Source organism: Buteo buteo, chromosome 18, assembly GCF_964188355.1.
Source record: "Buteo buteo chromosome 18, bButBut1.hap1.1, whole genome shotgun sequence".
In the NCBI taxonomy this organism is placed as follows: domain Eukaryota; kingdom Metazoa; phylum Chordata; class Aves; order Accipitriformes; family Accipitridae; genus Buteo; species Buteo buteo.
The window spans coordinates 28,540,991-28,562,947 of NC_134188.1; the positions used below are offsets into that span (position 1 = coordinate 28,540,991).

At 48.2% G+C, this 21,957-nt stretch overlaps 1 protein-coding gene across 2 annotated transcripts in view; it reads right to left on the reverse strand.

Annotated features, from left to right (window-relative positions):
• Positions 1 to 8,458: 8,458 nt before the first annotated feature.
• Positions 8,459 to 21,957, reverse strand: part of POLD3 (DNA polymerase delta 3, accessory subunit) — a 29,841-nt gene continuing 16,342 nt past the window's right edge. For both annotated transcript variants that reach the window (XM_075050300.1, XM_075050301.1), the window contains 4 exons: positions 21,135 to 21,247; positions 15,322 to 15,416; positions 14,395 to 14,476; positions 8,459 to 10,699 (listed from right to left, as the gene is read on the reverse strand). In XM_075050300.1, the coding sequence (XP_074906401.1) occupies positions 10,494 to 10,699; positions 14,395 to 14,476; positions 15,322 to 15,416; positions 21,135 to 21,247 (496 nt within the window). In that variant the 3' untranslated portion in view covers positions 8,459 to 10,493. The remainder of the gene's footprint in view (positions 10,700 to 14,394; positions 14,477 to 15,321; positions 15,417 to 21,134; positions 21,248 to 21,957) is intronic.

A 21,957-nucleotide genomic window follows, 5' to 3' on the forward strand; every position in this document is an offset into this window, starting at 1 on the left:
TTGTTTTTCAAACATCTTGGTTTGGGATGGTGTAGTGGGGTACGTCAGTGGAAGATTTTTGGGAAATGACATCCCGGTGTTCCCATGGGATGGACTCAGCAGGGCCAGGGTGCCCTGTGACTCTGTGCGTGCTCCTCTCCCATGTCCTCCTCTTCTTCCCTCTCTCCTCTGTTTTTTTTAGACATCCTAGAGCTTTTTTAGAGGCCCAACAGAGTGCTGTGATGGTTCATGAATCTCTCCAGGCTTTGACATGGGCTCCAGCCCTTGCTTTGATGCCGGCAGGGCAGAGTCTGCTCTGCTTTCCAGTCTGTGGTCCCTGCTGTGAGAGGTGGGATCTTGCGGAGAAGATGCTGCTTCTTGGTGTTCTTTTTTACCCTGCAGTGAGTTCCGAAGTTGCCAAGTGCCGGTCATGGCACTGCTTAGCCCGCTGGAGAGGAGCGTGCAGACACCACCCCCCCCCAGTCTTGTTTCCCCACGTGAAGGAAAAAAACACAAGAAACAAGGTGGGTGGGAGATGCCCCTTCCTTGGGGTGCCCCCCTGGTTCCTCGCAGGTGATGGGTTGGGGCCTGGAGGTGGATGTCACATCGAAACCCACAGTGCTCAATAGCCACCAGCAGCTCCATGTACTCACCTGGTCTCTATTTGAACCCGCCCATAATTTTGGCCTCCGCAAAGTCTTGCAGAAGGTCTGAATTCACTGCTGCAGACCTGCAGGAATGCCTTTGGCCCCTGATTGCTCCTGACTTGCACCCAAGCAAATGAGACCCCTAGCACTTGGGGATTTGGTGAGAAATGCTGTTGGTTTTTTTTACAATATTTCTGAGTTTCCATCTCAGGAAGCATTTAGAGGCTTTCTCCAGCCCAGTGGGGCATCACTGGGGGGGATGTCCGACCAGCCCAGGAGACGAAAATGCTGCTCTTCACCCCACAGGAACCAGATTTTCTCTCCAGCACTCAGGTCTGACCCAGCATCTGGCTATTCCTGGTACGGCAAAGCCTTTTTTTTCAGGGTTAGAGCAACTTTATCCACCCAACTGGCAATGCTGGCATGGGAAAGACTCAGGTGGGCCATCCCTAGACCGTGGTGGGCAGCACTGCAGAGCCGGCGGGAGTGGGTACATCCCCTCCTTTGGCAGTGGCAAGGATTTGTGTTCCCCCAAACACACACATCACCATCCCTTTTCTGCTCCATCCCTGGGCAGGGCAGAGGGTTTCCATTTGGGGCTGAAGCACCAAAGATCCCACTCCTGCCACCATTGCTTTATCCCAGGTGGAGAACGTCACCTCCAGGCGAAGGATGAGAAGAAGATGGGGACAGCCATGGATCAGGACCAACCCAACCTCCAGCTGCATGCATGGGTGGTAAGCCAGGGATGGGATACACTGGGATTTTAGAAAAGCTTTTGACAACATCTCCACTAGCATCCTGGCGGCTAAAACTGGGGCAATATGGGATGATAGGGACACCCCTACAGCACATATCCCAGGGATATAAGGATGGGAGTGGGTGAGGATGCCTGAGGGTGATGTTGTTGGGCAGCTTTGAAGCACATCTACCAGCTTCCATCCCACCCAAATTTACTCCTAAAGTCCTTTCAGAAGCACAGCCTTGGGCTAAGCACCAAGGAACATGGTGAGTGCGAGTAAAGGGCTGGAGAGATGTGGTCCCTTGGGCTTGCGCGTGGCCATGTGGGACGAGAGGAATGCCAGAAATCCATCATTATAAGAATAATCTTATTATTTGAATATTAATATTTAAACTGTACAGTGAGGATGGCTGCCCTAGCAGAAGACATTGTGGTGGTGGGTGAGCAGGACCTGGAGCAGGAGCAGTGATGGAGGAGGAGAAGGATGATGATGATGAGTAGGTGGCGGAGGAGGAGGGTCAGATCTGCTCTTGGATAAACAGGTCAAAAGTCTTCAAGACCCCAAATTTAGCAGGTGAGCAGGTGCCACGGTGGTTATGTGATGGTGTACCATGCAGGGGGTGTCAGCGAGTGTCGCTGGGGGCTGTGTGCTGTGTGCAGCCCCCAGACCCATGGAAACAACTCCCCAAAACCTGCAAACAGCCCCTGGCAACATGGAGGGGAGGTGAAGAAGATTTAATTCCCCAGGGGTGGGATGCTGTGCCCCAGCTCCATTGCACCCAGCAATGTAGGGCTGAGATCCTGGATTTGGGGGGGGGCAGGTCTTCCCGAGTGGCTCTGCCCGCATCGCTGTCCACACTGGGGTGTTTCAAGGGCCACGGACAGGCCTTGGTGTGGGGATGGGGGCTCAGCCCTGGGGACACATTCGTGGCAGTTCCGTGCACCACAGGGGACCTGGGAAGAGCAGGGATGTCCCTGGGGTGGCTGGAACCTCTCAGCCAGTCCCTGTGCCCCCTCCCAACAGCCATGGGTCTCCAAACTGGGGGGGACCGGTCCCCACGAGCATCCCTGTCACTGAGGATGACACGATGGTCCATCAGCAGCTGGCGCTGAGCTCTGTCGTCCCCAGCCTCAAGCATCTCTTTCTGGGCACAGAGCAGGGTGACAGCCTCGTGCCAGCCCCCCAAACCCCCCCCCCTGGCCCTGGGGCTGACCGGTCCCCCATGCCGGGGTCCTCCCCCGCAGCCTGCACCCCCTCTCACAGCAGGGCCGGTAGCCGGGAACCTGCACCAGGACCAGAAGCCTGTTTCATACAGCCGGGGAATATAATAAAATTAAAGCTCATTAAGCACTTAGAGAAGGGTTTGCATTGAGGGGGTGTGGGCGGGGGGCCGGGGGGGGCCGTGCATCTCAATACTGGGCTATTTAGAAGGGAGAATTTAATAACAGGGGGGTTGGTTTTTATGGCAATAGATTTATTCCACCTGGGCTAAGAAATACATTCCACATCTGCCGAGCCGTGTAACCAGACTCTAATTAAAATCGTATGCCAAGCGAGGGCCTGGCTGTAAAACACAAAGCTGGCTTTTAGAGCGGCTGGGAACCGCGGCTCGCGCCGAGCCCCGGGCCCGGGGCCAGGCGGCCGCGGGGCGGCGGAGGCAGGCGGTGGTGGCCGGCACGACGGGCACGGGGCTGGCGGAGAGGGTTTTCTGGTCCTCGTTGTCCCCATGGTGGGACAGGAGGGTGGCATGGTTCGGGGGGCGGTGGCGGTGAAGGGTGATGTCCGTGTGTGCGGGGGGACCTTGGGACAAAGTGACATCTGCGTGCGTGTAGCGACCATGGGGACAAGGTGACGTCTGTGTGTACGTAGGGACCTTGGGGACAGGGTGACGTCCATGTGTACACAGGGACCCTCGGACAAGGTGATGTCCATGTGTATGTAGCGACCACGGGGACAAGGTGACATCCGTGTGTATGCAGGGACCCTTGGACAAGGTGATGTCCGTGTGTATGTAGGGACCTTGGGGACAAGGTGATGTCCATGTGCGTGCAGGGACCCTGGGACAAGGTGACATCCGTGTGTATGCAGGGACCCTTGGACAAGGTGACACCCATGGGGACAAAGTGACATCTATGTGTGCACAGGGACCCTGGGACAAGGTGATGTCCACGTGCATGTGGTGACTATGGGGACACAGGGTGATGTCCATGTGTGCACAGGGACCCTGGGACAAGGTGATATCCACGTGCATGTGGTGACTATGGGGACAGGGTGATGTCCGTGTGTATGTAGCAACCTTGGGGACGAGGTGATGTCCATGTGCGTGAAGGGACCCTGGGACAAGGTGACATCTGTGTGTATGTAGTGACCGTGGGGGCAAGGTGACACCTATGCGTATGCAGACACCGCGGGACAAGGTCATGCCCGTGTGTGTGCAGGGACCCTGGGAGAAGTAGATGTGCATGTGTGTGCACAGCGGTCGTGGGGACAGGGTGACATCATTGTGTGCATGGTGACGGGGACACCCATGCGTACGTGGTGACTGTGGGATGGGGCGATGTCCATTGTGTGCATAGCGGCCACAGGGACAGCGTGCTGTCCATGCATAAGTAGCGACACGGGGACAGGGCGATGTCCACCTCTATGCAGTGACCGCATGGACCAGGGTGACATCTACGCGTACACAGTGACAGTGGGGACGGGAGTGACAAGCGACCGTGGGATGGGGTGATGTCCATGCACTAGCGACGTGGGGACAGAGCGATGTCTGTGTGTATGTTGCGACCCAGGGGACAAGGTGACCGCTGTGTCTGCATAGTGACGGTGACACCCACACACGGGATGGACCGTGGGATGGCTGATGTCCATGCACAAGCAGTGCCGTGGGGACAGGGTGACATCCATCCATCCATGGATGGGGTGACATCCACCTCCACGCAGCGGCCGGCACTGGAGCGGCCGGTTACCAGGGCTGAAAGGCTGCCCTGTGCGCGCCGTCACGGGACACCCGCGCTGTAATTTTACGGTCCCGCGAAGTCAAGCCTAATATTTACCGAACAAACAGCGGTTCTGTCTCGGGTTTAATAGACCGGTCCTCCAGACAGCGGCAAAAAGCGCCAGTTCTGATGGAGAAACTAATGAGACCTTCGAAATAGTTTGTACGGCAGTAGTGAAGCAAAAAAAAAAAGAAAAAACCAATGCACTTGATGCCAAGGAAAATACACTTACCTAGTAAAGCATGAGTAATAAGTGGCACTTTTTACAGTGTGAAGATATAACTTTTCATGAAAATACCAAATAAGGCTCTGCGCGAAAGGTGGACGGCCTTTCTATTGATTTTTTTTTCTTCTCTTTTTTTCCTTTCTTTTCGTTCTCAAGACGCACGTGTGTTTTCCCCAGCGCCCGTTTTGCAGGAGCCTGTTTACGGGGCCGGGCTCCCACCACCCCCGGCGCAGCCCGGCTCGGGTTCCTTCACCGTAAGATGAAATGAGAAGGGAATGGAAAAACAGGAGCTGCTGTTCTGCGAGACTTTCTATTTTTAAAAGGTTAAAAATATCTATTTTCAGACACCAGCCCAGGAAGCGCTGGGGTGAAGCGACGCGGCGGGACGTGAGGAGTAAACAAGGACTGGGACGTGCTGGGCGGTGCGGGAGCCACGGCTCCGAGGATGCTCATGGGGACAGGGACATCATGGGCCACCACGAGCCACGGACGTGGCCGCAAGGAGATGCGGGGTCGCATAAAAGGGCTGCGGGGCTCAGCGCCAGCGGGCATGCTCTGCCCCAAGGGAGGATGCTCAGCACCAAGGTGGGATGCTCAGTATCCCAGATGCCTAGCACCAAGGTGGGATGCTCCGCATCAAGGCTGGGTGATGCCAAGCCCTGAGGAAGGGTGCTCAGCACCCAGGGAGATGTTCTGCACCCAAGGGAGTGCTCAGCCCCCATGGAGGATGCTCAGCATGGAGAAAGGGTGCTCAGCCCTGAGGAAGGATGCTCAGCCCCCAGGGGGGATGCTCAGCCCTGAGGGCCCCAGGGTGCTCAGTACTGAGGCTGGGGGTTGCTTAGCACCCTGGAGGGATGTTCAGCACCCAGGCAGAATGGCTTCTCTCCCCCAGCATCATGGTCCTGGTGCCCTCATGACTCAGTGAGCGGGATGGGATGCTTGGCTGCTGCAATTGGTATCGACCACAGGAGCGGGCCGTGGTACGCACCGTGGGAGAAGGATGTGGAAAAACCATCTCCAAAATGTCCCAGGCTCAGGGTTCTCACAGGTGAGTTGTCCCTGGTTTCCAAACTGTGAGTTTTTGGGATGCTCCAGGCAGCTTCCAGGTGCTGAACCCCCCACACTGAGTCCTGCAGAGGACGTAGTTTAAGATAGGAAGCCTCTTAAAAAAACAATCAAATCATGAATTAAGACACAGCATTTGTGTACTGGTCCTGGTAGGACATGGGCTGAAAACATCAAATAATGGCACCAGCAACCCTGGAAGAATTTCTGCTAAAACTCAGCATCTGGTGTCTTGCAGCCAGAGGACACAAACATGGGCAGAATTACCCATAACCTTCCTTAAAACAGTCACAGATTGGGGATGGGTGATGGACTGGACCTTGTCAGAAGTCAGCGTGGCCCATCTTGGTCCAGGGACAGCACTGACCGCTCTGCCCTGCCCTGGTGTGACACTTGGAGCTGAGACAAGGATTAAGAGTCTCCTGGGGGGAGGTTCCAAAACTCATTTGGACTTCAGCCCCACTGCCCTACATTTAACCCCATCCTTTAACCCAGTCCCAGCCCATCAGCCACGTAGGATCAGCAGAACCACCTCCATCTTCTCAAAAGAAGCCACCAAAATCTTTGAAATAGTGTCTGTAGAAGCAAGTTGTAACCCTGAATTTATCTCGGCCGCCTGCCTTTACCCTTGCATAGTTGCCAGGTTGTGAATTGGCAGCTTTTGGTAGCAGGAAGGATATTTTAGGTCTTTAAAGCATCGTGAGCCCCAAGGGGCTGGAAATGATGGTTCCTCAGGAGTGCTCTCCCAGCTCCCCGTTTCTCCAGCGCCTTTTTCCAAGGCTCGAAGGAGCCGTCATCAGCTGATTCAGCAGCAGTTTCCTCAGGCTGGGGATGCTGGTGCAACAGGCTGTGCCGCTGGCTATGGCTACAAGCCGCTTTGCTCTGATGGGAGGATGGGTGAAACCCCTTCCCTCAGCAGGGAAAGACCGATTTTGGAAGGGGAGCAGAACAGAAAAGACACAGGAACTTGTCTACCCAGTGCCACGTGCACAAACCTTTTTCCCTTCAGCTCTCTGGAAAAAAAAAAAAAAACCAAAGAGAGATAAAACCAGCAGCATCACACCGCGTAGGGCCGGTTTTAACCACTGATTTTAATGCTTTTTAAATCCTTCCCCAGCTGAAGCGGCCACCACGTGCGACAGCGCTTGGGAGAGACAAATGGGGTGAGAGCCACCGTCGAGCTTCTGCGGGGATCTCGGCGTCGAGGGCCGCAGCCGCCGTGACCTGCTGCCACCGAAGCGGACCTCAACGTGAAAGGGGGGGGTGCCCCGAATCCAGCCCTCGTATGCACCCTGGGGTGCTGCAGCACGTACCCCAGAGCCGGGGAGAAGCGAGGCGCTGACGTACAGCCCTGGCAAGCGTCCTTTTTCCCCTCCACCGAGCCGTTTTTTGCTTCCTTATAAGGCCCTGCTGCTCCATGCTCTCCTCTCCGGTATCTGCGGCCGAGCTGGCATCGCCTGTTGGGAGAGCAAAACAATTCCCCGCACGCCGCCGGGACACCCTCCTGCCTGGCTCGGCCGTGCTGCTTGCCATTTTGTTATCCTAGGTTAGCACCCAGCAGCGCTTCCTGGGATCCATCCTCTGGGTTGTTTTTTTTTTTGGTTTTTTTTGTTTGGTTTTTTTTTAACTAGATAAAGGCCAGGCAGCCCCAGAGCGGGAAATGCGGAGGGTTTTTTTTCCGAGCAGGCTCTGCCCCATGGGAAGGAAGGTTGTAAATCAGCTCAGCTGTCTCCTGAATAAGGGATGGGGATTTTTTATCCCTAGGAGCAGCATTTCTAACCCCTTACCAGGGCACAGGCAGTTGCTGGTTCAGAGGCACCTTGTCCGACAGGAGCTCAGTGCGTCAATAGTTTTACCCCAGAATATCTGATGGTGTAAATTCTTCAGCTTCTCATCCCACCTGGAAAACAAGGATGAAGCTCTCTCCATCTGAAAAAAAAAGGCTTTCAGGGAGCCTGACCAAAGAAACACTATAAAATGCATTATTTAGCAGAGAATATTAAATGAACAAACATCCTCTCCCGCTGCCTCTTTTGAGGCATTGCTCTTCTGAGGGTGGAAGGGAGATGCAGGGGGATGACGAGGGGAAATCCCTAAAAGGTTTCTGTATCGATTTCTGTACCTCCAGGATGAGGTTTCGGACTCTGAGCACCATCAATATCGAGTCTTGAGCCAACTTGCGAGGCAGGAGTCACATTCCTCACTCCGAGAGCTGCTGCCTGGCTCCGAGCTGCGCAGTGCCACCGGGTGCCAAACGGGTGACATCTGCCTGTGACAGCAAGAGGGAACCTTCTCCTTTTAACCAGGAGCTGGGGGGACCCAGCCCCATTCCTCGCTCCCACACAGCGCTTGGGGACGCTTTGGCCTCACCAAGGGGGCATCCAGGGACCTGAGGCCCCCCTGGGGCTGGCAGCCCATGAAATACAGGAGTGGGGAGTATTAGATCATGATTTTTGGAAGTCTGAAGTTCGCCTATGTCCTGCTTCTTCAGACATTAAGTCATTTTCCTGAGGAAGTCGCATATGACGTTGATCTGGTTATAGAGGGAGTCGGGGTGGAGCAGCGGGCTCCAGCTAGACCATGGTAGAGGTGAGGTGCAAGAGCACTAGGACACTACGTCCTGTCAACATCTGCCATAGAAATAAGACTCAAGGGGTCAGTTCAACACAGATCCTGATAGTTTGAGATGTTCTCACCCACATTTCAGATGCCCTAAAATGCTCAGTTTAATGCTTCCAGCACTGGCTTTGATGGAAGAACTCTTTACCCATGTTACTAGTGCTATTCTTCCACACAGTCAAATGTTACAGCAACCATTGCAAATCAGGATGTAGCACATCTTTTAATGAACAGCAAGGACAAAAGAAAAATCTGTAGTTAATGGGTTTGTTACTTATCATCACTTTTCAAAATACACCCCCAATTCTACCAAGAAAAAACAGAAACACTACAGCAGTATTTATTTTTTTTTTTAAACAGTTAAATTTTCTTCATAAACATCAGAACAAGGTTGTTCATTCTTTCCCCATGGACCTCTGCTGCCCACGGCACTCCAACATACCACAGGAGCATGAAACCTTTTTCACCTTGTGCAGCAGGCTCTGTGTTTGGATGTCTGCAAGGACCGTGCCAATTCTGCCTTCCCTTACCCGTCTTCCCATTATAAGTCTCCAATTCAGAAAGTCCAGAGTTTAAGTTCTTACTGCTTCCGAGGAGCTACATGGGGAGAGTGCTGAGCTATGAGGTTACCCTTGAACAGCCCCGACAGCAGCGATCCACGCAGTGAGCAGCTGAACCTGCCCAGCCAGGACACAAGCACGGGCACAAATCAAGAGAGATCGCTGTTTTTAAGTAGACCCTGTCACTTCTGTTCAGGGTGTAAGCTGCCTAGGGTGACAGTCGAGTCACTAACCCGATCTCCTGGTCAGAAGAAGTGTGTAAATACACTCTGTTGGCCCTTTTACTGGCCACAGGTCAGAATACTTTCAGCTGGGTGCCTGAAGACATTTCTTTCTTGGTCACACTCTTCAGACTTCATCTATCTTTCTGCCAACCACAAACACTTTATAAACCAATACGTACATACGTATCTGTACGTACGTTGGCCTAACACCACTCAAACAACAACTGATGACATCAGTTGCCCATTTGGGAGCCCTCACCAGGCCAAGCTTCAGAAATGCTTAGCACCCATCCTCTGGAAAATCTGCCCTTTTACATAGATCTATCAAATTTAGCACCAGAAAACCAGAAGGCATCCAAAATGACGACTCATTTCTGATTAACAGGACTGCAGTGCTTTATTCATCTCCAATAACTGGTTCCTCAGGACCATTCGCTGTGACACACTTCCTTCAGCAGGCAGATGACGAGATGTCCTAGAAAACAACTCTTCTGTTGTCTGGTTTATGCCTGTAAAACAACTTCAGGCAACCCAAAACCTACAAAACCAGAAAGCAGCATGCAATTCTTCACAGACAACAACAGCAGGTACCTCACTGGTGTTATCAGAACTGCCCTCTAATCACCCTTCCCTTTGACTCATTAACTTTCAAGGTTAAAGATAGAGTTGCTTGCCCAATAACAGCGAAGCCTTCCCTCAATTACACTGGAGCCAATTGTGTGGGAAGCCTCAAAGATGTTTTTGCAGAGACAGAGCACCAACAGTGTCCCAGTCTATAATTAGGCATCTGAGCAATTTACAGAGGATATGTTCAAGGAAGAAAAGAGTAAGAGAATTTTATATGCCCTGCTTTGTCCAAAAAAAGATTATGAAAGGCAGAGCAAAAACTATTTACCAGTCTTAGGGGGAAAATTAAGTTCATTTCATTCAGTTAAAGCTGAAGCAGATGTTCAATATTTGTGTGTATGCCTGAAGACCTGCTACATTACAGCTTCTAACCAATGTGAACATTTAGATCAATCTAGAGAGCTGGGGGTGTAAAAAGAGGGGAAAAAAAATGCCACAACTCAACTCCTAATTTAGTCCATCTACCACTCGTGGAACAGGCTTCAGCACTGAACAGGTGAAAGACCATATTAAAAAAATAAAATTTCATGTGAATAGATTAACAGTCTTTCAAGAGTTCCTCTAGATTTTGCTTCTAGCTGGCGATTCCCATACTGCTTAGTAAAGACGATTGAAATTATTGCAGTAACAAATAAAACTCTTCTCTGATACAAAATCTAGTCCAGAGGGCTTACTTACACAGTAAGCAAGATATCTTACGTAACTGAAGATTGCATGTTGTTCTCCTCCAACGCAGCAGCTTTCAGAAGGCCACACAAAAAGAGAAACACTCCCAAGCTGCCAAGAGGACCAGGAGAAAGACCCAGTTCATTTCTTCTGAAAAAAACCCATGATGGAGACCTGTTTGTTGGCTCTGTTGGCAGTGGCTGCCCCTTTCTTCAGGTTCTTCCTTTCTTCCTTTGGTTCTTTTCTCATAGGCAGCACAGGCTGTTTGTGTGCAGCTGGTGGCTTGGACTTGGCAAAGTCATCCTCGCTATCCGTACAGGATTCACTCTCGTAAACCTTCTCTGTCACTGGTTAAGAGAGAAGAACAGATAATGATGGTTAAGCCTGTGTACCAAAGAGCAGAGACCTCCCCACTGCAGCCTTCCCACTCCGTTTCTGGAAATAAGCCTTTTGGGTTCAAGGAGTATGCGCCAGACACAGGAATTCAGTCCATTGCTCAAGGTTATGCAGTAGATCCAGACGACTGGACTGGCTTTCCGTACACTTAGTCAAACTGCCTCCCCTCTTTCTTAAGTGTAAGATGGCAAGTTAATGACTCGGGACCTTTAATGTCATCCAGGTCTTTCAAAATGGCTTGGTGTCACCACACACATTCATTTGCAGGCCATATGCACACCTTAAACAGCAGCAGCCCAAGGGTACCCACTCAGAAGGGCTCTTGAGAGGAGAGTTCCCTCTCCAAACCTATCCAAGCATCGCCCGCTTCTAGAAACAAGGCCCAACTGTGCTGAAGACCATCAATTCATCTTGCAGAGGCTGACAAGCAGCTGTCAGAAGGTGATAAATCTGAATGAGACCAGAGTCCGTAGTTTAGCATTAGATGATAGAACATCTATTTTATGGTTAAAAACCACCATTCTGACTTGGTCTGATTTCCACAGGGGCCAAAGCAATCAGATTGTCTTGAAATCCAGACAAGACAACCCAGAGACAGACCCAGCCTTCCCTCACCAGCACTGCACACATCAGACAGCCGGGGAGGAGTAAAGCAAACGTAGCACATCTCAGGGATGAGAGAAGGAACACAAAACCTTGGGGGTAGCTTCTTTCTATACAGGTGGGCAAGCAGGGCAAATATAAAGAAATCCCTTACAAAAAATAAAACCAAACCCGTGGCTGAAATCAAGGGCTATGACTGAATGGGATTGCCAGCTCATTGCTGTCAGCATCCGGTGATGGAAAGCTAAGGGATATAAAACAACGCTCACGGAAATTAAACTGGAGTCAGCTCCACTGATGTAAGCCATCATTAGATACTAGTAAATGTTGTTATATCAGCTTTCCCAGCAGTGCTCTGGTATTCTTCTAGTAAGCCATTTTTCTTTAGCAACTGTATTCTTTTAAACAGATGTCCTAACTTCCCTTCTTCTGGGAAATTGGCTTTTACTTGTATTAATGCATCAAAATAAATAAGGTTTTCTACGTAACCAGAGACAGGGAAGAGGAATGGTATGAAATCCTGCTCTGCGGTGCTAGCAGATGCTCAAGCAGGGAGTGTAAACCTAAGCTAACCTCCTTTCAGAGGCAACTGGCTTTTCAGTGAGCAGCTTTAACAGACCACTGGCCACTTACTGAGCTTTAAAAAGTTATCACTTTGTCACCCCTGTCAGTAACTGTTGGTAACTCCAAAAGTGTGCACTTAATCCCCTCCAATTGCAAGATAACACAGGTTAGATCAACTTTCTTTTACTGAGATCTCAGCTGAACTTAAAAATTCTTTATTTGCGGCAGCTATGGGCACACAGATACTTAGTGGTGCTCAGCTCACAGCCAGACTTGCTAAATCACGATAACTCAAATTACATGAGCTCTAACTTCAACCAGTGCTGTAAGACGAATTTACCTACAATGTACACCTATATATTCCAATATACAAGTCCACATGTGTCCCTTCAAACTTTAGAAAGTACAAGGTATAAATGCACTAGCTTAAACCTCAGTAATTCCCCTTCACTATAGACTAAGAGCAGGCACTCAATTGAGTCCCAGCTAATGTATGGTAACATGCCTTGTGCTTAACCCCACAGATACTTTAATTGCTCAATTTCCCTCAGGGCTAATCCCTAAATTAGTTTTGCTTTTTGACACCAATTCCTTGCTATTGCAGCTATTGTGAAAATGATCACTTAAAATCACAGAGAAATATAAAGTACAGACTAATCCTAATGTTAGGATTTAATGTCTCTCGAAACCTAGTCCTTGTTTCAAAAAAAAAAAAAAAAAGACAGCAGGAAGAGGGGGAAAAAAAGCCCCTATATTTCAAAGAATAACAACAATTTACATTAGCCCAGGAGATTTGCAAGTTATTTAGACTTCAAATGATTAGGCCTGTGCATGGAAAGGGTGGGGAAGGGAGGGGAGGAGAGAAACTGGACAATAACCAGACAGCAAGTTCTGCACAACAGACTGGTAGGTTTTTAGTACAGAAAGCAGCATCTCCTCCCTACCCAGTTCCTCAGTATCCCAGCTCCATCCCTCCCTCCCTTCCTCCCTAGAGGATCTGTCTCCCAAAGGCACAACAGGGGCTTGCATTTCCATTTTCATAAAATGGTAGTGGATATGAACTGTAAAACCAAAGGTCTGGATTTCACAAGAGACTATTAAACCCCTTGGGGTTAGGGAGAAGAGAAAGGCAATCTTCCCAGCCCTGATACGTTTGCAAAAGGCTGAACAGAAAGAGAAGAGCACTCTTTGCTGGAAGCTGAACCCGGAACAGTCATTACTGCGAGCTCTGGACACAGACCTTGTTCAACTCAACTCCCCAGCTAACGCTTTTTTGTTCCATTTTCCTTCCAAGTGTTTTAATGGTTCTATCTGGGATGGGAGAGCAAAACACCCCATAACGCAACTAGCCAAAGCAGTCAATAACTTTGTGCAAGTCCAATTTTTTGACAGTAATCCAGTACTTAAGATTTCAGTTACTAGCATAGCCAGTTGCTGAGTGCTAGCTTTATATTTCTTTAAAGGAGACACACAAAGTTAATAGGAAACATAAGATACAACTACACAGGCAGGTGCAAACAGACACAAGCTGACTCACGTCCAGGCAGCTCCAAATCTGGGCCAAGCAAGCCTGTATCTATCTATGCTTATGCACAATGACAAACCTGTACAACCACAACAGATCTTCTCCTAGAACTGGCTGAGCTCCCTTGACATCTACTCAGATCAGCAAGGCTGGAGAATGTTAAGCATCCCATACAATTGAGCTGACAACAGCACTACAAAAAAAACACATTCCACCCTCTTAAAATTTTTAAAATCTTAAAAAAAAAAAAACAGATTCTGAACTCCTGCAGCTCTACTTCAATGTCAGGACACAGAGGAGGACACAAGTACAGTGGTGGTACGCAGCTTTCTCCAGGTCACAGGAGGAAACAGTGTCCAGTCAGGCTGGAATTCAAAGCCTCTGGCTCTCAGTACTTCTGTAGAGACTCTCTTCCCTGCTGAAAGCAGAGCCATCCTTATCAGAAACAGAAACCCTCTCAAGGATTTAGGCCCCAACTTATTCCTTGTTTATCTGGGATACTTGAAGTTTATATTAACATATAATCAAGCTCTGCTGCACAGCTCTGGATCTATCCCCAAAAGAAAAAAAAACCAACAACAAACAAAAAACCAAGCCACACTTCTCCCACCCAGAATTTATCCTCAAACCCAGATCTCTCTCTGCACCATCTTTAAAAGTTTGTGTCTTTGGAGAGGAGAGCAAACGAAGGAGGTGCTCGTGCTGGCAGGAGGGAAGGGAAAAGAACTGAAAGAAAATATGTGAATAATCAAAAAAGAGTAAGGATTCAGCCCCAGCTCCATGACTCCCTACCCAGGCCTTCACCAAAAGGGCAGTTACCTCAGTCTGGGAGCACGAGGTTGAAGGGGAATAACCAAAGTGATTTTGTGAACCTCTTTCAAAGCCTGGGAGAGGCTGGCCTGTAAAAATCTTCAACACATCTTCAATAAAGTTAGTTCCACTGAGGTGTCTTACCCATGCAGCCTTCTTCTTCGTCAATAAACATCTTGGATTTCAGCACACGCTTCCGTTTCCTCTTCTTCCCTCCAGCTGAAACCTGAAGGACGTTGCAGTATTGTGAGAAATCAAGAGTCAAGACCCCATACACGTACACAGGTCATAAAAGCATCAGCCCCAGGAGTGAAATCTAGTCTCTCTAATGAAGCTGAGCATGGATTTGATAACTAATTCTGTCCCTTCCCAGGATATCCTAGTCTCATTTTTGCTAATGCCACAATTCTCCCCATCCTACCAGGACAAATTTCAGAGAGACAAAATACAACTTAAAGGAGACAGCAAGCTTTCCTGTCTGCCAGCACAGGGGGCACATCCCTCTTCTGGGGTCTGTAATGTTTTTAGTTATGCAAGAAGGTGGCACTGGGGTTCCCCAACATACCTCTGAAGAATGAGGAAATAACAAGGTGTGCAAGACTTCAGAACCCCTGCTGTGACAAACAGCTGCACTTTCACTAAAACTATGTCTGTTTTCTCAGCTCAGAGGTTAACTTCTTGCCAATCACAGCCCGCCACCCTTACGCAGCAGCTTCCCTGCGATACAAGGTTGAATACCAAGAGTCTCTGGTTTCATTTCTGGCTCTGCCCTGACTCCTGAGGCCAAGATTCAGAGGGAAGAGCATTCAAATACAAGCCACAATTCATAGAACCATTAGGAGGGAAAAAAAGAGAAGAAAATAGAAAACTGCGCTGTCAGCAGAAAAGCTAGAATTTCAATAATAGTCTAGAAAATGAATGAACCAGTGAACACGGTGGATTCTTTCAAGCAGGATGATGTGATAGACTTGACAGGCAAACAGGACCTCTCCCTTAGCACCTGAAAAGTGGCTGGGCAATACCCATTGAGTCAGATAAAACCAGAAGTTAATCACCCTAACATGCTCTTACCTCTGTGGATGCAGGCTCCAGTTCAGTTTTCAGAGCAGGTACAGGAGGTGGAGATGGAACTTTCTCTTCCTCAGGCATGGGAGACGGTGGGACATCTGCCAAGAAGATGAACATCTTGATAGTACGTGGGTCTAATGCCCCCTTGCAGCTACCCTTTTGTCTCAGATCACTTCATTTAACTCTGAGCAATCGCTTGTAACGTGTATTCAGATCAAGGTTTACAAGTTCTCACTCAGATTTGTTTAATTCAAGTCAGGACAAATCATCCAAAGCAGTCGGCCTCCAGCCAGACGGCTTGTCCTGTGCTAAGGTGCTATGCATTGCAGTTCCCAAAGGAAGGAGGGTGGATGGTGGGATAGGATGGGAAAAGTGCATTTCAGATTTTTGGTAAACCAAAAATCAGTTCCACCAAATGAAACTTTAAAAATAGGCACAAAACCTGGTATGTTTTAGCCATATATTTCACTTGCTCATTAAAAAGAGGGACTGTAATTTGTTTAGAAATTGAAAGAGTCAGGGTTTAAGACTACACATTCCCAAATCACTGGATGACCTTACTTTCTCTACCTCTCCCCCATTCGTAAAACAGTTACTGCTTCAAAGGTGGTGCTACACATCCCAAACAATCCATGCCATTAGCTTGGAACTACCCTAATGCACGAATTAAGTGCAATATACTATTACCCATCCTAAAAGATTGTTAAGGGACACCCCAACCTTTCATTTGTAAAACAAAAAAAAAACCCTAAACCACCCCAGAAAACTAAGCCCATTCTCTCATCTGCCATCATCTATGCTGTCCTCCAGGTGCAAGGACAGAGAGAGTGGAATCCTTTTAATGCCTGACCTGACTGAAATGGTCAAGGTCACCTTCACAAATTTGTACAGAGCAAAATCAGCTCTGGAGCCTCTACCAGCAGTGTCAAACAGGGCTTTAGTGAGACTAGCAGGGCTTATAGACAAATGAAAAAGCCAGGGTGACTCTTCTGTGGGGCTGGCAGAGGGACAGAGCTGTGACGGTGAAGAAAAATCAGTACAGGGCAAGAGGGGAAGGAGCAGCACCTTGCACCACGCAGCAGGCACCGTGACTAATTTAAACGGCTTTAAGGAATACTCTCCAAATCCAAGTGAGAAATGCTGCCATGCAAGTCCTCAAATGTGGGGGAGAGCTAGGAACGTGGGGGAAGAAACTCCTCATCTGACCTATTGCTTAATAACAACAACGATGCCGCAGGACGGGAGGACAGAGAGCCTGCTTGGCTTCTCCTCCCAGCTCTGCTGGCTGTAGCACTGCATTCATGCTGTCGTTGTAACACGAATTCTGGATCTGTAGCTGTCCCAACCGATTAGGTCAGTGTTAAGAGTTATGACTGTGCCAGGCATATGGCCAACTGACCTTCATAGGTTAAGAAGGGCTCAAGTGAAACAGTGGTTGGCTGCCAAGGCTAAATAATAAATTACATTCTTCAAACAAGGACTCAGCCTCCTAACTACTTCAGTAAGCGAGGCACAGAAATGCAAACAGAGTGGGATAACATGACTCGGTATTTCACCTTGCTCCAAAGAGCTGGGTCTGGCAGCTGTGCAAAGATAAAACCAAACAACGGATCTGCTCTAAGGTGCTAACTGCTGGGGCAGCCAGGACCACAGCCGAGGAGCTGCAGGGAACTCAAAATTCTCAATATTTATCATAGTCTCACAGCAACTGCAGGCTGAAGTGCCCATATACTGCACAGCACCGAACCTGCTTCACAGACAACCCAGGCTGGCCACATCAATTTGGAAATATTTTTAAGAGAGCACAGGCTAAGAGGGCTGAAAACCAGCCTGGTGAAAAACTGCCACCTCTGGCGTGCTCAAGCAGAGGCTGCTGAAGGTATTTTCAGAGTGTCAACTCCACTATGCTTGCTTGGGGGAAATTTGGGCTTTTTTTCAGCCTCCTTCAAACAAGTTCTCCCAGGTTTTGGCAGGCAGAAGGCACCTTCTCCCCACGTCAGTGTTTCGGACTACCATCAAGCTGCGTCTCTATTACTTTATTATCCTCTTCTAGCCAACACAGCCCTCTGACATGTGATAACTCCTGAGTCAACCTCTAGCTGCTGCCCACAGTTTACTCAACAGCAACAGCTGCATGAAATGGATACAAGTTGGGCAATTGGATGTACCAAAGATGTAAATCCTGGCTTTGTTCAGTTTGCTCTGACCCTGCCTGGAAAAACTGTGAGAAGCTTTAGTGCTTCTGCTGCGGCTCTCTGAAACCGATAGAGTTTGTAGGTTACAGTGCCACTGAAATCACCCTCCAAAGTGGCTGTAAAACACTTGTCAACACAGCGAAACGCTGCCTGTGTTGGTATAGCTGAAGCTGCCAAAACCTCCTGTCCTCTGTGGACACACTTGTGTAGTTTATTCTGGCACTGGAAGCAAAACAACCTGCAGTGACTAAGGCACCCTCATACCAATATAACTTTTTAATGAAAAATCATTTAAATGGAGAGGATTGTGCCTTATGCCCTCTCTGTATTTTCAACTTGGTACAATGTGCTGACACTCGTGTAAGAAGAGCTTATTTTGGGCTAATTTCAGTACATTAAGAACAGACTAATATAGAACAACGCGAAAGACTTGCCCTGACATAAAAGCACCCATACAGCGCTTTGCATCAGTCGTATGGACCCAGTTTCAAACCCACAAACTGTCGCTAAGTCTGCCTGAAAAAGGCCAGTGGTTTTACTAGCAGTTACACAGGTGGAGGCCTGTCTGAACGCCATTCAATCACAGCAATGGCTGCGGACAAGCATCCCCTTTTATCTGCAGCTGCACCCGCAGGAAAGGTTAGCACCCCTGCCAGAGGCCATGCCTCCTCGAGCCGCGTGGAGCAGCCTGTGCAAGCACCTCCTCATTTGCTTCGAGCAGAGGTCAGACAGGTTAGCGTGGCGTGTTAGCATAAGCAGCAGCTAGACTGTTAGCCTTTGGTATCTGCTCTGGTGGTGCAGCTTCCCATATTGCATTTTGCATATTTAAAACTTACCCCTCAATCATCTGCGGGTGAATTACGCAGGTGGTGGATGAACCGTGCCCTGTCTGGCAGCGATTTCCAAATGCTGTGCAGCATATGGCGCCTTCCTCCCTGCTCCCAGAGGGATGCAGCGTGGAACAATGTCACTCCAGGCCCCATTTTGCTCACTGATGCTGCTGATTAAAATTGCCCCTGCTCTCTGGAGAAACCTGTTTCCAACCTTTCCAACGGTAAACACTCTCAAAGTCCAGCTGCTCTACGTTTTTTTTTTAATTATTTGTTTCATCCAACTTACATTCTTATACTTGAATACAGAACATTGCCTACATTACCAGTTTGGATTCGGTATGAATATTTCAAAGAATTCAAATCTATCTTCTTTCATCCAGTCGGATTTAGAAGGGCAAGCAGCAGAACCAAATGGCTGAATGCAGACCTCATCAGGGTGGTTTGGATAGCCATTAGCTTAAAAAGGAAGAAGAGAGAAGCTCTCTCGATTCTCATCTTTCCCTTTTGAAAGGTAATAGTTCTAAGCTAATCTGAGTAATATACAAATTTATGTACACACACTATAATTTGCATAAATTTACAATTCTAATACACAACACAAAGCTGATCCTTGACATAATGGAAAGAACAAAGAGGACTACAATGCAAGAGGAGCAACAGCAGTGCCAAGAAAATTCTCCAAACAGAAAGTCAAACTTTCTGCATATATCTCCAGTAGGTTAAATAGGAATAAACCAAAAATCAACCCTCCCTAACAGACGAGTGGGTAGGTAGCCTTACTTGTACTGTTTGCAATGTCTAAAGCTACTGAGAATGAGGTTAATAAGACAATTGGGGTCCCAGCCTGACCAGAGGACCAGACCCATGGTTTCTAATTGCAAATCCAGTTAACTCACACTTCAGAGCACAAACAAAACATGGCAGAACAACTAAACAGACCTACTGTGTGCACTGAGGTAGAAGTATACACACAGACTCTGGAACACACCTTGGAATAAATGAAAACAGAAGGCACCACATTCAAAGGCATTAACCACTGAGCACATGCTAAGGTAATACAGGTATTCAACAAGAGACCAGAGACCTCTAATATTCAAAGCCAAAAGTAGATATGCAGCAAGCAGGAGTTTGCAGTACTGTCTACAGAAAGCACTCCTCGATTTATGACAGTTTTATAGCACTGCTCTTAGTCCCAGGAGTTAAAAGAGCTCTAACAGAAATAGATAAGGAAAACAGACTGTGCGGTCACCTCTCGGCTTGCTGTGTGCTCAGAGCACTGTTGTGAACACAGGATGCTGGGGGTCCCCAACTCACAGTAGCACAAGGAAGACTGAACCAACAAGCCTTCATGCTTCAAAGAGCAGTCTCTCTGCACAGCCCTACTGCATGCCTGAAACACAGGGCTCATTTCTGCCTGCTCCTGCTAGCTGAGAACAGATGAGCCGAGATTCCAGCCCAGCAAGGAGCGGTGCTTCAAGTGGCTAAATGGGCTGATTTCAGTCTTCCCTCTTCAGAGCTAAACAACACAGCTTGTCAGTAGGCTGAGTGATGAGTAAATGGAAAGACCAGATAATAGCTTACAAACATCTAAAGAAATAAATACCAAAGAGTGTGGGCATATATATTTTTTTATGGCCAAACAAGGAGCTGCACACAGGAATGTGATGAAATTAAGGCTGATCATGAAGAACAGCTTCCTGAGAGATTTATCATCCTGTGGAATAGTCTGAGTAGAAGTGATGGATGCCTGATGACAGAGATCACTTGAAATTATGCTGGGCAGAAAGAAACCATGAAAATAGGCCTAAGGTGGCATGGAGACCGCCAAGATATCCAACAATATTTGCCTGTCTAACTTGTATTACAGATTCTCTTAATTTCGTGCTTGTTTCTCATGTGCTAGCCATAGTAAATAAGCAAACAGCTTCAGCTCTCCTGCTGGAGTCCACCTCCTCGCTAATACAACCTGTTTGCCGTTTCACCTTTTTTTACTGGAGCTGTACACCAAACTGGTGGTTTCAATTATTTGTCCATAATGATCACCGAATTCTTTTCCTGATCAGCTTGTTGGATGACTGTTCCATTTCGCACATACTCCCTAGCTCAATCCCAACTTATTTTCCAGTTATCTATATTGAACGGCATTTGTCACCTCAATTATCCAAATTCTTTGGAATCTGGCCCTGCTGTTCCTCATTATAAGCCCCAATCTTGCGATGTTCTGGGCACCCTGCTCCTATCAAAGCCAAGAGCCACCGAGGAGACGCAGAGTCGCATCGGATATGGCTCAACTGTTTTGCCTCCAGTTTCTCTATTAATTTTTTTTTTTTTTGGAAGTCTTGCTTCCAATGCTGTCTTCCAAACCATTTCTATAAACAGACAGAATAAAGATACTAAAAATGACCCTGGGAGGGGGGAGGTCACTTTGCGAGTGTTTACTCACCAAATAAACTGGTTATGACCAGTCCTACAATTCTGGAAGGCGCGATATCTTTCACAAGAGATTTGAGAACCTCCTTCCCACACGTCAGTATGACTGGCAGCACACTTGGTGAGGAGACAGCCAGATCTGAGCTAAGCTAAAACAAAGACTGAATGACTGAGGCATCTCAAATGTATGCCCAAGTGCCTGCAGCACAAGATAAACAGACAGCTCAAGCTACAGCCATTTGCACGGTCTTTAGTCCTCTAAACTATTCCCTCAATCGTTGACCAACAGCCTTGGATAGTAATATTGTCTAAATCAGGCCCCTGACCTACATGCCTTGTTGTTTACGCATCTTTTTACCTTCCTCATCACTGCTGTCAGACTGAAGTTGTTTGATTCGCTTCCTCTTTTTCTTTAGATTTTCAGGAACTCTTTCTTCCTCATTATCCGACTTGTCCACCCTCTTCATTTTACTGCCACAAAAAGGAAAAAAAAAAACAAGAACAAACGTGTTATCCCTTGTGTGTGCATGAAAACATCAGGCATGTTTAGATGAGCATGCTCCTGACAGATGTACTCCTAGCAAGGAAATCAAATACCTCTGTACCTCTTAAAAACATGAGCATCACATATGCTGAAGTATACTTGCCTATATGATCAGGCATAGGTGCATGAGCATTTTCATGCCTCTCATCCTTAACAATATCCAAGTCTCCAAAACAAGGAGGATTTCTTTAGCCCCTCTGCAGTTCAACGTTTTGCCCAGTACCTCACCTAGCTTGGCCACAGCAACCTGGCAAGAGGGCATTTCTGATCTTGTCTCTATAGCTCAGGCTCCCAAACACTAATGTCCCCAACAGCGTCGCTCAGAAGCTCTTTTGACAGACTGCTTGCCACTGACTGACTATGAGGTAGTGTCTCAGAATCCTGGAGCCATTTTTAAAGACTACTGGAAAAATAAAATAGCTCCTTTCTTTTTAATGTTGGCGAGACGTGTCAGACTAACAAGCCTGGAGGCTAAAGGCCCACGTATCCTCATAGAGCTGGTACAGCCCAAGTGGCCTTCCCAACACCACACTGCCAACATGCAGTTTCCAGGCCCTTGGCTTTTTGAATAAGATTATCAATAAGAAGACCAGTTAGCACTAACTGCCATGGTGGGCTGGGCAGTATGCTTACCTAT